Below are 15952 nucleotides of genomic sequence, written 5' to 3' on the forward strand. Positions count from 1 at the left end.
AATCTAGGTAAAGAATAAGTGGTTTTAACTATACTATTCTTTCAACTTTTCACTTGAAATTTTTAAAAAGAAAGTATTTTAAAATAAAAAACAGAAAAACACAGAGTTGCCTGTCTTCAGAACTCTCCTAGACTTTATCTCCATCAGAGTCATTGTCACTGTCTACCTCATATGACAATTATTTACCTCTGTGCCTCAGATCTGGCCTAGCCCAAACCTTCCCTGAGAGCAGGGACTCTGCCTGACTTATTTGTCCAGGAACCCCCACTGTGGACATGCTGCACCAAAGGAATCATTGTACCCTTGTCAGAGATACCAAAAGAGACATTACTACTAGATCTTCCCAACATAAAAAGGCACCACAGAAAGAGTACGTGCTTCAGAGCCAGGCAGCCGAGGGTTGGAATTCCAGCTGTACTGTGCATTAGCTGTGCAACCTTAGGTAAGCTAGCTAACCTCTCTGGGTTTCAAATTCCTCATTAGTTAAACGAAAAATGCTACCTCCTTAAAATTATGAAGATTGCGTAATGCATATAAAGTGTCTGGCAGGGTGCCTGGTATATGGTAATCACTGAACAAATATTAGTCATTGTGTACACATGCATGCACCGTCCTTTTATGAAATCCAAATCTGTAATCTAATTCTCTGCACAATACAACAATTCATACATATTAGTTACAGAGTACTAAGCAAAATTCAGGCCAGAAATCATGGGATCTTCCACATTCTAACAAAAGATCAAGCTGTTGATATCTTCAGTGAGATGCCTTCCAAAAAATTACTCCTGCAATATATGAATTAACTCCAGCTTTATAGGTTTTTCTGCCTTCCATTACCTTATTAAACTAGAACAAAGGCATGGCTTTGTTTAAGTTCAATACCAAAGACTCCCGCAAATGTTTACCTTTCCCTTTTAAAGCTTTTTTCACCTACACCACGCCCCAGCAAACACATAAAAATGCCATTTGCCCTGCTTTGCAGTGTGTAACTCAACCTTTCAAGACCCCTCCTCCCCCAAGATCCTCCCCCAACTCTATTTTTACTTCTGAGATCATGGGATATGCCCTCTCTAACCTTCTATAAGATGATCTGTACAAAATTGGGCCCAACTTAGGCAAAAAAATTGGGGTACAACTTTTCCTTAATTGGTAACATCTATCAAACCCATATTCTCCTAGACTGTCTTGTAAGCAGAAAGAGGACTCCCCAGCCAAAAGCATCTGACTGCTATGGGGTGAAGGGTGGGGAATAAGCAAGGTCACGGACTCACAGGGCACTCAGGAGTGCAGTCTCGTTTGGGCAGTCCCTGTGGTTTCGATTTTCATTCTAAAACTTAGTATGAACACATCTTCCCTTCCTTCTGCCTTGGTGTCCAGCAATGGAGTTCAGCAGGAAGAGAATGTTGTCCTTTTAGGAACATTCCTTTGGAAGGTACAATTCCTCAAGAATACCAAAACCTTAGAAACTTTTTTCTAAAGTGCTGTGCTTGGCACACAGTGGGGGTCCAGTAAAAACTGATTAAGTATTTTAGACCAAAAAGAAATGTTGGGAGAAAGACAGAGACAGAAAGAAGGCAGGGAGAGAAATAACAAATTTGAGACAACTTAATGAATTTGCCATGATTTGGTGCTGAATTTCATGCCAGCCTTTTAATTAGCATAACTTTATTCTTCACCCAGAGACTGAATAATCTGCAGTGTACAAGAAGTTAAAATGCCTACATTTTCTCCAATTTACTGCCTTTCATAAAGCCAAAGCCCTGCAGTTCCAACATCCTGTCTTCTGAGCTACCAAAATTGAGATAATGAGGCCCAAGAGACTATTTTTCCTCTCCAGTGGCGGCTGACAGAGCAGAAAGCTAGGTTTGGCTTACTGACCTCGAAGAGACAGCACTGGGAGGAGAAAGGGCTGACCCATGCAGTGAGATAAGGAAGAGACCGGGGTCTTCTGTGGAAATTGTAAGTCTCCCCATATGACAGCTCTAGTTACCGTGTTTCCCCCAAAATAAGATAGGGTCATATTTGTTTTTCCTCAAGAAGACACCCTAGGGCTTATTTTCAGGGGATGTGTTATTTTCCCCTCAAAGCCTCAGCTTGCAGCATGCACAGGATGGCCGGGACCTGACAGGGGGAACCGACCTTGTTGGTGGGGCTGCCTGCACCTGTCCGGTCACCTCTGAGATAGTACCTGTCACAATGGGGCAGATGAGAAGGGCTGCTCATCTTCTTGACCACTCCATGACGAAATGCATAGGTTGTGCAGATACGCTGCGTAGCCACGCCCATCACTAGGTCTTATTTTCTGGGTAGTGCTTATATTGCACAAATGCTGAGAAATCCTGCTAGGGCTTATTTTATGGGTAGGTCTTATTTTCGGGGAAACACAGTACATCTTGCAATACGATGTGTGGTCACATGTAGTCACCAGGACCTAGGCCACATCAAATACAGACTTAACTCCAAGGCAGCTTCAGGGCAGTGCTGGGGCATTAAATCAACTTCATTTTCTTCCTTAAGGATGGATTTACAAATATAGATGAGAATGTTTTACTCTCAACCTGCACTTTTAATTTCCTTCTCTGCTGGCCAATTCATCTTAGCACATACATACACATCCATGTCTCCATCCTTCAGACTGGCTCTCAGTTCTTATATGATATCTCCTTGGTATTAGGCAAAATCAGACAGGAAGACAATAAGGCAAAACCATTTAGGGAAATAGGGCCCAGAGGAAATAGCAATATGTCCCCTCACCATGCATTTTCTCAGTTTCAAAAATTAGATGTAAATCTCTTCTGTAAACCCAATTCACTTGAAGCATCCAAAGGGACCCAAACTTAGAGGAAACTATCTATAAAATGAACACTGGCATATGTATAAGTATTCACTTCCAATTTACCAGCTTGGTAAATGTGAGTATTTGTTCATTGAATGTCTTAATTGTGCACATAGTCATTGCATGCCTTCTGCAACCCTCATTTTCTCTGATAATAATCCTCATTCATGTGTTGGATTTTTTTTAATACTGTGCTCCTTGCATGGTTTTGCAAAGAAGAGTGAAGCACAGCTTCCACTATTTATAACAGAGAAATATATATATATATATATATATATATATATATATATATAAAAGATGCACAGAAATAATGTAAATGAGTATAAAACTGAAATTCAGGATACCAGGGAAAGGATGCAGAGGGAGATGGGGAAAATGGAGAGTAAATGTGTAAAGGCATGGAGAAGGCACTGATGCATCTGAGTTGTAATATTAAAAGGCATGCACTGATCTTCAGAATGAGGTAATAATTGTGCAGAGGAGCTCACTAATGTCAGACTAATCTATACATACATACACACACTCAGTTGGAGGAGGCCAAGAAGTGTTCACTTCCATGTCAATTCTAGTCAATGATATGCATGATATGAATAGGTAATGTACCAGGACCTGCAGTCCCCAACCGCCGGGGACAGGGCCATGGACTGGTACAGGTTGCTGGCCTGTTTGGAACTGGGCTGCACAGCAGGAAGTGAGCAGCGGTGGGGGAGGGGGGTGAGCTAGCGAAGCTTCATCTGTATTTACAGCCGCTCCCCATGCTTGCATCACTGCATAAGCTCTGGTTCCTGTCAGATCAGATGCAGCATTAGATTCTCATAGGAGTGTGAATCCTACTGTAAAGTGCACATGCGAGGGATCTAGGTTGCATGCTCCTTCTGAAAATCTAATGCCTGATGATCTGAGCTGCAGCTGAGATAGTGATGCTAGTGGTGGGGAACGGCTGTAAATACAGGTTACCATTAGCAGAGAAGTTTGACTGCACAATAAATGTGATGTGCTTGAATCATCCTTAAACCATCCCCTGCCCCCCTCCAGTCAGTGGAAAACTTGTCTTCCATGAAACCTGTACCTGGTGCCAAAAAGGTTGGGGACCGCTGCCAGGGCAACAAAAGACATGGATAGAGAGAGCTGTATGTGCTGGAAGTGCTGCACCAGCAAGCCCATTTGGGGGAGGGGAGGAGTGTGGTGTGAGGACAGGACCAGTGGCAAAAGCAGGCTGACCCAGTTGAACTACTTTACTCAAGGAAATGGGGCTGACCACTCATTTTCTTTCTGGATTCAAACAAGTTGAACCCTGTAGATTTCTTGGAGAACAAAAGCCATAGCATCCTTTAGTCTATAAAAACACAATTCAAATTTCCTGCTGTTGAGGTGGTCAACAGCATAGGCTCCGGACTCAGAACGACCTGGCTTCCAAATCCACTTTCCCATTTGCCCAATCTTGCAATGCCTGGTATGTGGGAAGGTTATACACGTAGTGGAATCAGAATCTCAGATGCATAGGAAAATTATCCACGATACCTGTTAGCCTCTCTTGCTCCCTAGCCCACCCCAACCAGCTCTGAGTCCTGCTCACCCTCAATCTCATCACAAAAATTTGTTGACAGATATGAAAACATAGGCCATATTTGTGTCCTTGGCTCTCTTTAAAATGGCAATAACTCCCTATCTGGAAGGTCCTCCCAACCCCAAAATGCAGGAAGAACATCTACTGATGATCTGTCAATGCAGAGGGCTGTATGAGCCAACCCCCCTAAGCCCCCTCTTGCAACTCAACACCCAGGGTGGAAGACAGGGCAGGAGACACCTTTCAGGAAGGTAATCACTCTACTTATGAAAGAAGAGGTGCTGTGCTAGAAAGCAGCAAAAAATAACCCAGGGAGGCAGAGTTTTGTATTATTGAATTGTGATAGATTTTTCTAAATATCATAGAACAGGAGGATAGTTTTGTAGTGGATTTATTTATTTGCTTCCTTATTTAGTGGTGATTATAGTGAATATTTTCACTGAATCAAGGTCATTTCAAAAGACTTGGATGCAGAGTGATGAACAAAATTTCATGGTAAGAAGCCTCCTTCATCTTACATAGTTTATAAACCCTAGAAGGACGAAATATAAAGACAGGGGCTTGACGTTCCAGTGAAAAGACACAAAAAGGAAACGTGTTCCTCAAAGTTAGCACAAAGCATTAATGCTCAAGTAATTCTTCTTTGCAGTCATATGAGACAGGTCTTTGTCTCACACCAAAGGTTGGTTTAATCTTAAAATCATTGTGAACAGAGAAAACAGCAGTGGACAAAAATAAGGGGCCCAGTTTCAAGAATCTCCTTAGAAATCTGGGAGAAAGGGAAGCCTGTAATTAGGGCCTGCTGCACTCCTGCTCTGGGGGTGATGTCATCGCCCGGAGAAAGGCAGTGCTCGGTGCCAGGAATCTGAGCTCACAGCGCTTCAATAACTCAATAGGGTCTCGCATGGGAACTCCTCGTCGTGGTGGTTAGTGACCAACATATCTACTTTTTAGGTACCAGTGTTTGGCTAAGGAGAGACAGAAAATTAAAACATCCTTGTAAATGGGAGCCATGTGAGAGAATGTGGCACAGAAGTCCTCCCATTAGAATCATAGGGATGGGGCCTTAATCACCCGTCAACAACCCTACACCCTGCCAGACACATACCCACACTTCCCACCGTTTGACAGTGAGGAAACTGAAGCTCAACAGGCAAAGTCAAAAGCCAGGACTACAATCTGGTTGTCTGAACCCCGTTTTGGTGCTTTCTGCTGCATCACCCTGGCTCTGTCCACCATTAATTCCCAAACTGTGGCCGTGTGGACGCTCAGAACCTCACCCATCAGAAACTCAGGGACACCTGTTCACATTGCACGGGCTTCCAGACTGCACAGAACCCGGGGCAAAAAGCAGGTCCTGTTGGAGATGATTTCTGCTGCTTGTGCCTTTGTGCAGAAAGACACTGTGGCACAACCAGCAAAACCGGTTCTAGCTGGAAGAACTGAGCAAGAGTTCTGCCAGAATCAGGCTGCAATTGACACCCTGCAAATCTGGAATTAATCCCCAAACCTCATTCTAACTAATAGTTTTAACACCTTCCCTGGCCAAACGTTTTCCTATAATTAAATTAAATTAAATGATTAGAGTTTCATGTCCTTTCCTTTTTTTCTGGTCACGCTACATGAGAGAGAGAGAGATAATGTAAGTCAGCAACAAAAGAAAGAAGTAGGAGCATGCTCTGGAAAAATCTATAAACCTTATCATCAGGACTTGATTATACATCTGTGGCAAGACTACCAAATACTGAACTGGTTCTTTGTTTATTTTTAAATAAATGCATCAAAACTTAAGTATTCAAATAAAGCTGTCCTTTAACATAATCATCTTGGGAAGACAGTTTTCTCAAATGATGCTGCTGAGGCTTAAAGCATATTTGCATAGGGTCTCTTCTGATATTGCCTGCTTCAAAGACAATTTATAAAGCCTTAGGCAAAAAACAAACAAAAAAAAAAAAACCCTTTTTAACCATCAAGTGAAATGATCCAACTTATTGATATCTATTCACATTTAGATCCAAGTGGTTTCCAGTGTTTTTTCAAACACTCTCAAAGATCAAGATTTACCACTTACTGTGGGCGTGCAAAAGGATGTCACAGCATCTCCCTCCAAAGGTGGTGACAGGAGTCACCCTCTGGCCTGCCACCGTTGCTGCACTCTGAGAACTGACTGAAGGAACCAAGGGGCCAGGGAATGCTGCCGCCCTGCTCACCCATTCCCCTGAGCCACAGGGTGGACCCAGCTTACCTACGGTTTCTAACCTCCATTGTGTCGCCACTTTCCCCACCACCAAAAGCCAATGAAGGTCCAAGCTGCATCTCAGCTGTCTGGGGGGATGTGGTTGGGTATGAAAACTCAGATGTCCACCAGGGCTAGGAAGGGAAAGTTCCAGAATGGAGAAGGGTAGAGAAGGCAATAAAGAGAGCAGCCAGCACCTCAAAGGAGCCACTCATTTCCTTGCAAACACTCGGGCCCATGGTTGCCAGAATCTTTAATTATCCAAAAGATCTAAAAACTTGGTTTTAAAAAATAAGAATCTTTTGATGATTAAATGTGAGTTAAAAATGTTAACATTTGAAATATAAGTACATAAGTGCATAATACACACACACATATATGCATTCTGTGCACCATACAAAGGCTATAAGTCACAAGTTTGTGTCCTCTGACCACACAAACCCAAGTATCACGTGACACTGATACTTGGGCCCCCAGCCCTGAAGCCTACAAAAGATTTCTGTGTGGATGTTACCAACAGGAATTTGAAAGTGAATGAACTGCTTCTGAAAAACCCACCATATGATAATCACAAACAATTCCACTGTGAGAGGAATGCCTTTTGCTTCTTGCTTTGTTGAAAACCTTTTTTTCAACAACCATTCGATTTTGTTTTTTGTAGTCCACTTGTTACAAAATCAATGATATTTTAAAGAAATGACTTAGGCTAAAAAAAAAAAAACCTCTCAGCCTCCCTAATAAAGTGGATTTAACTTTTAAGATTTTTCTTTTAAGAACGCTTCAGCAGTTTGGAGAAAATAACTTGAAACTATTTTTTTATTACTTATTAATTAACCCAGACATCAAACAATTGCAACAACCAATGGTCACTAAAAATATATATTAATGAAATAAAACAAATTTTGCTACAATATGCAATACATCAAAACATATGTAAGCTTAAACTTGTCTGCCCGGAGCACACATGTACACATATGTGCATGTACATACATACATGTGTGTGTACATACACACCCATACGCACACATGCAGACAGGAAAAGTAAGCTCCTACATATGGTCAGTGAGTGGTACAGCATGAACTGGGCTAACTCAAGCCCAAATTAATTATCTCACTGGTTTATCTCAGAGCCTGAAGCTTCCAGTGTTAAACTGCCCTTCTAGTTCAGGCATTTTCTTTTAAAGGTCCCCCCCCAAAATGCAACAGTTAACACATTCATCCACTATCACTCATTATCTCAGACTGCATGATAAGGAAAATTATGGTGATGATCACAGCTCCCATTTATAGCTTGCTTCAACACTGATAAGACTCTTCCCATTGCACAATCCCGGTTTCTTCCCAGTAACTCTGAGGTAGGTCCCAGTCCCACCTCGGCAGTCACAGTTGTACAGATATTGGTTCCCGGGACTCCCTCTCCTGAGCACTGGGTCATCAGGCAGCACACCCTCGGCAAGACACTGAGTGTGGCAGAGACATGTGGAAACGCGGGTTTGCCTGCTTTGTTTTGTTTTGAATGGGGGAACCAAGACCCAGGGAGCCCAGATGACCTGCTGAGGTTTCTGACCTTCCTGGTACTGTGCCACCACACAGACCTCCTCATAGTCCTGCAGCCTGGCCTCTCAGAGAACAGGGACTGAGGAGGAAGAGCAAGCATTGTCTGCACCAAGAAAGTGTCAGGCAGGAACAGAGGAAAGGTGTTGTCAGGAGGAGAAAGGGGCTCAGGCAGCTGAGGGGATTAATATAAAAAGTGCTGAAAGCATTTTATGGCTTGGGCAGGGAACGTTAAATGCAGGCAGAGTGAACCTCAGAGACAAACTCTGCCTGCAGTTCCGTGTGGGCCCCCATCTCACATCCTGCTTCCTTCTGTGGGAGGCACTGAGCCACTGGAACCTTCCCCAGGCTGTGCTGGCACTCAGAGTGTCACAGCTTGCCCATTTGGGTCACCTTTCCTGGACCTACAGGCAGTTTCATCTACATTGTTTTATATGTGAGTGAAATGAGACACTGAGCAATTCATCTTCTCCTATAGTCCTGCCTGCAAACTCCCAACTCACTTCCTTGCTCGCCCAGCCTTCCCCCTGCCCACAGACAATAGAGCATTGACCGGAGTTGTTTGCATTGACCTTTTCATTAGTTTGAAGACAAAGTCTTCCTACACCCTACTAGAGGGTATGCAAGTGAAGCAGAAAGCAAGCTTAGGTTTCATCAGGGGCCTTCCCTTAAGTGCAAAATGAAAGAGACTCATGGCTGGAAAGCAAATCTGGGTATTAATGAGCCTGCTTTCTTATCCAAACCAGGGCAACAGTGCAAGCCTCTCCTTAGGGCTCACCTCGCCAGAGATTTCACCCTTGCACTTCTTAGCCCCCCAAAATACAAAAAGGTTAAGCAACCAATTTTAACAGAGGCAGCTCAAGGTCACAGTGGTGGCTTCACTCCAGTCAGTGAAGCTCAGAGACCTGCAGCCCTGGTTCCTATACCCCTCTCTCAACCAGCTTAAGCCTGGAAAGGGTTGTGGGGTCAGGGGGCCCACCTAGTCCCTTACCTATGAAGACATTAGCTCTGAGCCCTTCCCTGCCTCTGGAGGAGGCTTGCGGGGGGCCTTTGTGGGAAGCTGCAGGGAGAAAAGGTCTTCTGGCTTAGTCTTCCCAGCTCCAAGTGCTAAAATGGAGCTTGGGGCCTGAAGCATTAGGCTCTTTATCTTCTACAGGGGGTACAGAGGAGCAGCACACTCCCTCTTCTCCCCTCTCCTCCAAAAAGAGAAAAGATAATAGGTTCATTTTCTTTTTATTGGAGGCCACCTATAGAGACTTTTGAAAAAGAGTCACCTGTAGAGAATGGGCACGTTACATAAGAAGTGCGAACAGCAAATCGACCTACTGTGTCACTCACCTTCGCCTCTTCATTCACATCCCAGGTGAAGGAAACGGCATTATATGCAATCTCTTCAATGTTTCCGATCGTATTAAAGCTCTCCTTGTAATCAGCTGTAACATTAAAAAAGAAAAGGGTTTTAAAAGAGTGACTCTGTGACATGTACAGAACCATCATTTTCCAATAGGTAAATTTAAATTTTGCCTTTTTTTTTTTTGGCTACCTCCATGGCAACAGTTAAGGGTTTGTGCTCACTGATATTCTTTTGCTAATATTTACTCTATAGGAATGTAAGCATATTCCTCTATTAAAAGAGTAAATCTACACGAACCAATGTTCTTAGTTGATGTGTTTGTTTCATTTTTTACTAGGTTTGTAAAATTACTAAAGTTTCTTTTTCCTCCTGAGCCAAATGTCACCTACCTACTCCCTTTCCTGCTACCTAATTTTGCTAGCAGTGCCTAGAGCATTCCATAGGGCTTTTTTGTTTTGTTTTGTTTTGTTTTGGTAGAACAGAATATTCCATTTATCAGCCAGGCAGCCAGGCTGTATTTGGCTTTAGTAAAGAAATTGGAGGGGACTGCAAGAAAACTTGTTAAAATTTCTTTTTGGACTTAGTTATAGCGAGTTGAATTTATTATATTCAGCTCACTGTCAACACCTGTCCATTCAAGGCCCTCTTTTATGTCTTTATTTAGGTAACATGTATCCATTTTACCCACATTCTCTTCTCCTGCAACACAATAGCTATCAACATGTTGATATGAGAAAATATGAAAAGGTGAAATATGTTGGGCTGATTGGCCTATGTACATAGCTTTAATTTTCATAAATTCTGTAGTTCTTGGGCTACGGTTGCCAGATTTTGCAAATATTTCAGATATACTTATCCTCAAAAAGTATTGGTAATCAGAAATTCAAATTTACCTGGACACCTATATTTGACCTGGCAACCTTCACTATGGACCTTTTCGGATCTAACCATGTTGCTGGTCATGTTCCTATTTCTAGCTGTGGTGGCAGAGAATTCTGGATTGATCACCGACCACAATTTACCTATCCCCTCTCAGCAGAGATGAATCTTTCAGGGATCTTCACTCTCTGGTGCCACAGACAACACTGTGATAAAAATCTGTATTCCTGGGCGTTGAATTGATGGTTAGTCACAGAAAAACCTACTCAATGTGCTCTCTGGAATGGCCCTCCAGAATGGGTCTGCCAACCTAGTGTCTCACTAGAATTCTACTTTCCCTCTTTCTCACCAAATTTCTACTTTTCCCCCACTCTAATAGGTACAAATTGAGGTTATATTTGCATTTCTTCTACAACTTGTGAGTCAAATATCTCTTCCTAAACAGGATAGCTAACCAAGTGTCTCCTTACGTAGACTGCTTACTCATGCCATGTGTTCACGTTTCCATGGTTTCCTTAGGGAAATTTTTAATTGAAACTATATATTTTTACATTTTAAATAAAGCTCCCACACTTTAATATAAAAGAATGTGTGTTCACCATAGAGAAGTCAGAGATCATTAACAAATAAGTAGAGTATTTAAAAGCAATCATCATCTATTGACCTACAACCAACTATAAACATATCTGTGGCATACTTTATCTTTTCTATCTTTCTAGCTCCTTTTCTCAATAATATATAAATATTTGTATACAGTATCATAATGCTCATTTTTTTTAACTTGACACATCTTCAGCACCTTCCCATGTCAATAAACTGGTGTAAAATTACTTTTAATGACCAAATACCACTATATGAGATGTCATAACTTTATTTGCTCTTGTTGGTCATTTAGATGACATCCAACACTTTGCAATCTCAAATGGCATTTCATTTAATTATCATATATGTTTAATTATATTTCACTAAAATATATCCTCAGAAGTGAAAATAGGAGGTCAAAGGAAAATATAGTTTTAAGTTTTTAATTCATTTTGTCAGAGTACTCCTAGAAAGGATGAAACAATTTATGTTCAAGATAACAGTGGATGAGTTCTTGTTTCTTCAAACGGTTTCTTTCCAAATTAATATGCAAAACATGACACCTTATTATTTTAATTAATTTTCAATTTCTTGATTGCTAATGGGGTTGAACAGTCATTCATTTTGTTTTTGGCTTTTTGAATTTCTTTATATTTTTTCTCCTTGTTTTTAAAATTTATTCATTTATTACAACAGTTTCCTATTCAGCCCTTTGCCCATTTTTCTCTTAGGGTAATCAATTTTCTTATTGGTTTTAAAATGAATACTTAAAGCTAAGAGAAAAAAGTGGGCAAAGGACTTGAACAGAAACTTTTCTAAAGAAGACAGAAGAATGGTCACCAAACATATGAAAAAATGCTCAACATCTCTAATCATCAGGGAAATGCAAATCAAACCACAATGAGATATCGCTTAACTCCAGTAAGAATGGCCTTTATCAAAAAGTCTCCAAACAATAAATGCTGGCGTGGATGCGGAGAGAGAGGAACTCCTACACTGTGGTGGGACTGCAAACTAGTTCAACCTCTGTGGAAAGCAATATGGACATACCTTAAAGCGATACAAGTGAATCTACCATTTGATCCAGCAATCCCATTGCTGGGCATCTACCCAAATGATCCAATGACACTCTACAAAAAAGACACCTGCACTCGAATGTTTATAGCAGCACAATTCATAATTGCAAGGCTGTGGAAACAGCCCAAGTGCCCATCAATCCAAGAATGGATTAATAAAATGTGGTATATGTATACCATGGAGTACTATACAGCTCTAAGAAACAAAGGTGATATAGCACATCTTATATTTCCTGGTTAGAGCTGGAACCCATACTACTAAGTGAAGTTTCCCAAGAATGGAAAAACAAGCACCACATATACTCACCAGCAAACTGGTATTAACTGAGCAGCACCTAAGTGAACACATAGGTACTATAGTAATAGGGTATTGGGCACGTGGGAGGCAGCAGGGGGGCGGGTATATACATACATAAAGAGTGAGATGTGCACCATCTGGGGGATGGTCATGCTGGAGACTCAGACTTGTGGGGGGAGGAGGAGAATGGGCATTTATTGAAACCTTAAAATCTGTACCCCCATAATATGCCGAAATAAAAAAAAAAAGCTAAGAGAGAAAACAAAAAGGAAAACAATTTTACATCCTTAGAAATTTAGAATAAGCTTTTATGACAATATTGGGAATGATTTTAAATGTAAACCTGTGCTTTCAGCAGTCCAGCCAAGCTCCTAAAATTCTGAAGAAAAATGTAGACCACTAAATTTAAAGAAATTGAATTTCTTCATTCATTATACATAATTATTTTTAAAAATGGTCTTGCAATTTTGAAGTTTTCAACACATTTATTTTTTTAAAAAAGCTTTTATGTCAATTGTAAATAAGAAAGCAATTGTCATATCTAGAAATAAAGACAAACCAAAGTGGTTTGGTCATTTACCCTAGATCTCATGAGTTACTATATTATGAGGTCTTATTTTTCCATAGCTTCTCCGCATGAAAAATTTCTCTCCTAAAAAATGTATCAGCTCAATAAAAGAAAAAGATTTCAAAAACAAATGCATATCAAAAAAGCTGCACTCATGTTTATTGCAGCACTATTCACAATAGCAAAGACATGGAATCAACACAAGTGTCCATCACTGGAGGATTGGATAAAGAAAATGCGGTGTATACACACATGGAATACTATTCAACCAGGAAAAAAATGAAGTCATGTCTTTTGCAGCAACATGGATGGAACTGGAGACCATTATCTTAACTGAAATAAGTCAGACACCAAAAGACAGACATCGCATATTCTTTGCCCATAAGCGGGTACTAAAAAAGGTATACACAAATAAAATACTTTCTGGGCCTTCTAATCTTACACAAGGTCCTCTAATCTTCCCTGTCAGTTTCTAAAACCTTTAGTTACTCAATCAACAAACATACTCAAGAAATATTTACTGTGTGCCCTCTATGTGCCAGGCAGTGTCCTCATGCTTGAAAGGGGGTAGAAAACAAGACCAGGTCCCCAATTATATGGCTCTTTCAATCCAGGAGACAGTATATAAATAGGTAGATAAATAAATAAACAAGATAATTTTCCTTAATCTTCTTTAATACCAAAGACAAAAGGACTAGGGACACTACTTTTTTATCAGGTGGTTCCATTACCTTTTTAATTTCCTTCTTAGCATGTACAATTATTTTATTTATTTATTTACTATTTATCACCAGCATTTCTCATTAGCTACACATGTTATACGAGGGCGAGGAACTTAGTGCTTTCTCAGTGTTTAACACCATACATGTAAGTTGTACTCCATAAATTTACTGAATGGATGAATAAATGGATCCAGACATTCTAAACATAAAATGTAACTAAGAGATTAATATCACACATTCCTCTCCAGCCTTATACAAAAAAAAAAAATGACTGTTCATCCCCACTCTTTGTTTTTGGTCTCTATGAGAAATGGTCTCTCAGATGCTAAAATAGCCCTGCTCCTACTTCCTACGTTTTCTAAAAGACTAAACAGCTGAGGCACACTGACGCTGCTTTGCCCACATGCGTAGGCTGTCCAAAGCATGAAATGCTAATGGATGTGTCTCCTGCTTCTGAAAGCTGGGTTGATGTCCTCTGATTAGTGTTGTTTGCTTAAGGGTTTATGACCCATAATAGGAAGAGAAACTCAGCAGCCTGGTGTTAAGCCTTCCTGAATTTATTTCCTCAAGAAAGTTTTTCACCCAGATTTTGCAAATGTTGATAGTTGCTGCCAGTAAAAGGTACTGCAATGAGCGGCTGTATTGGTTTGCTAGAGCTGCCATAATAAAGCACCACAAACTTAGTGGCTTCCAACCATGGGAATGTATTATCTCACAGTTGTGGAGGCCAGAAGTTTTAAAGCAAGGTGTCAGCAGGGTTGGTTTCCCCAGAGGCTCTGTGGGAGGACCTGGCCCGTGCCTCTCTCCCAGCTTCTGGTGGTTGCCAGCGATCCTGAACACTCTGGACTGGCAGGTGTGACACTCACCCTCTGCCTCTGTCCTCACATGGTATTCTCTTCTGTGTTTGCGTATGTGTTTTCCCCTTCTCTTCTCTTCTCTTCTAAGGACTTGTTACTGGGGCCCACCTTAAGACAGGATGATCTCATTCAGAGATCTGTAACTTAATTACATCTGCAAAGACCTTTTCCCCCAAATAAAGTCATACTAATAGGTTCTGGGAGTTGGGACATGGACATGTCATTTTCGAGGATCCCTATTCAACCTCCTGAATCTAGGATTCCCTTCTATGATTGGCAACCATGTGATTGGAATGAATGGCTTCTTTTTGCATGAAAGCTACAACAGCTGAAAAATAATCCCCCCACTTTAAAAGAAGTATAAAACATATAATAGTGAATATATTAAATTTTGCATGGAGGGCTTTTTTCCCCTAAAAAAGGTGATGAGGCAACATAAGAACTACATGTTTTTTAAAATGGTTTGTAAAACACTTGGCAAGGACAGGTAAATAGATAGGAAAATGGCTTAAATATTTCCAAAAAACAGGCATGATGCAACGAAGTTATTATTGGCTGAAATGGGTTTTTTAAAAAGTTATACCAACTGACCTGTGTTGGTATAACAAGTTCTTATTAATTTTGGTAATTTACACACAAAGGGACAATCCTAAGGTACACAACTAGCTTGAACTATCAAAAGGAATGAAACCCACAAGAAGAAGAAATGGGAGTCTGTCTAATGAAACGAGAATGAAGTGGATCTCATTGTTAATAGCATGTTGCTAGTGACAACGCCAAAATTTCCAGGGTCCTCTCTGAGGCTGTGTGTGTCCTCAGATTTCCAGAGTGAGGACTGTGGGAATAAACGGCCATGCACATTTTCCAGGGCCTGTTAGGATGCCCCCAAAATAGGAGTGTTTCTAGATTCCCATAGTTTCCAGGCTTGCGAGGCTGTTCTGTAACAGCCTCAAATCTGTGGGGTGCATCAGAGTCACCCGGAGAGCATTGGTAAAATGTAGATGCCTGGGCCCAATCTCAGAGGTTCTGATTACACAGGTCTGGAGTGTGGCCGAGAATCTGCATTTCTTACAAGCTCTAAAGTGGAGCTGATGCCACTGGTCTGGGACCACACTTTGGGTAACACTGGTCTACAGCAAATGGAAGGGCCAAAATAATTAAAAGGGGTAATTATTGGATTCTTTGGGTGCATTGGGTTTACTCCCCATACAGTCTTAGCATTAATCTGTCATATAGATCCCATGTCAACTATCAATGAAGTCCATGTGACAGTTCTTCTTCCCAAAAGATTTCCCTTCGTGGGAGGACTGAACACCACATATGGGAGGACAGGCAGTTACTACATGGTGATACTGAAGCACCACCTGCTCCCAGGTGTCTGCTTGTTCTCATGCCTGGAATCCCATCTGGAAACACTCAGCCC

General features: G+C 41.1%; 1 protein-coding gene across 3 annotated transcripts in view; it reads right to left on the bottom strand.

The window, feature by feature from the left end:
- GRHL2 (grainyhead like transcription factor 2) overlaps positions 1-15952 on the bottom strand; it is a 159645-nt gene that overhangs the window by 57017 nt on the left and 86676 nt on the right. For all 3 annotated transcript variants that reach the window (XM_012762052.3, XM_076005116.1, XM_076005115.1), the window contains exon 8: positions 9532-9626. In XM_012762052.3, coding sequence (XP_012617506.2) covers positions 9532-9626 — 95 coding nt within the window. The remainder of the gene's footprint in view (positions 1-9531; positions 9627-15952) is intronic.

Source organism: Microcebus murinus, chromosome 7, assembly GCF_040939455.1.
Source record: "Microcebus murinus isolate Inina chromosome 7, M.murinus_Inina_mat1.0, whole genome shotgun sequence".
Taxonomy (NCBI): domain Eukaryota; kingdom Metazoa; phylum Chordata; class Mammalia; order Primates; family Cheirogaleidae; genus Microcebus; species Microcebus murinus.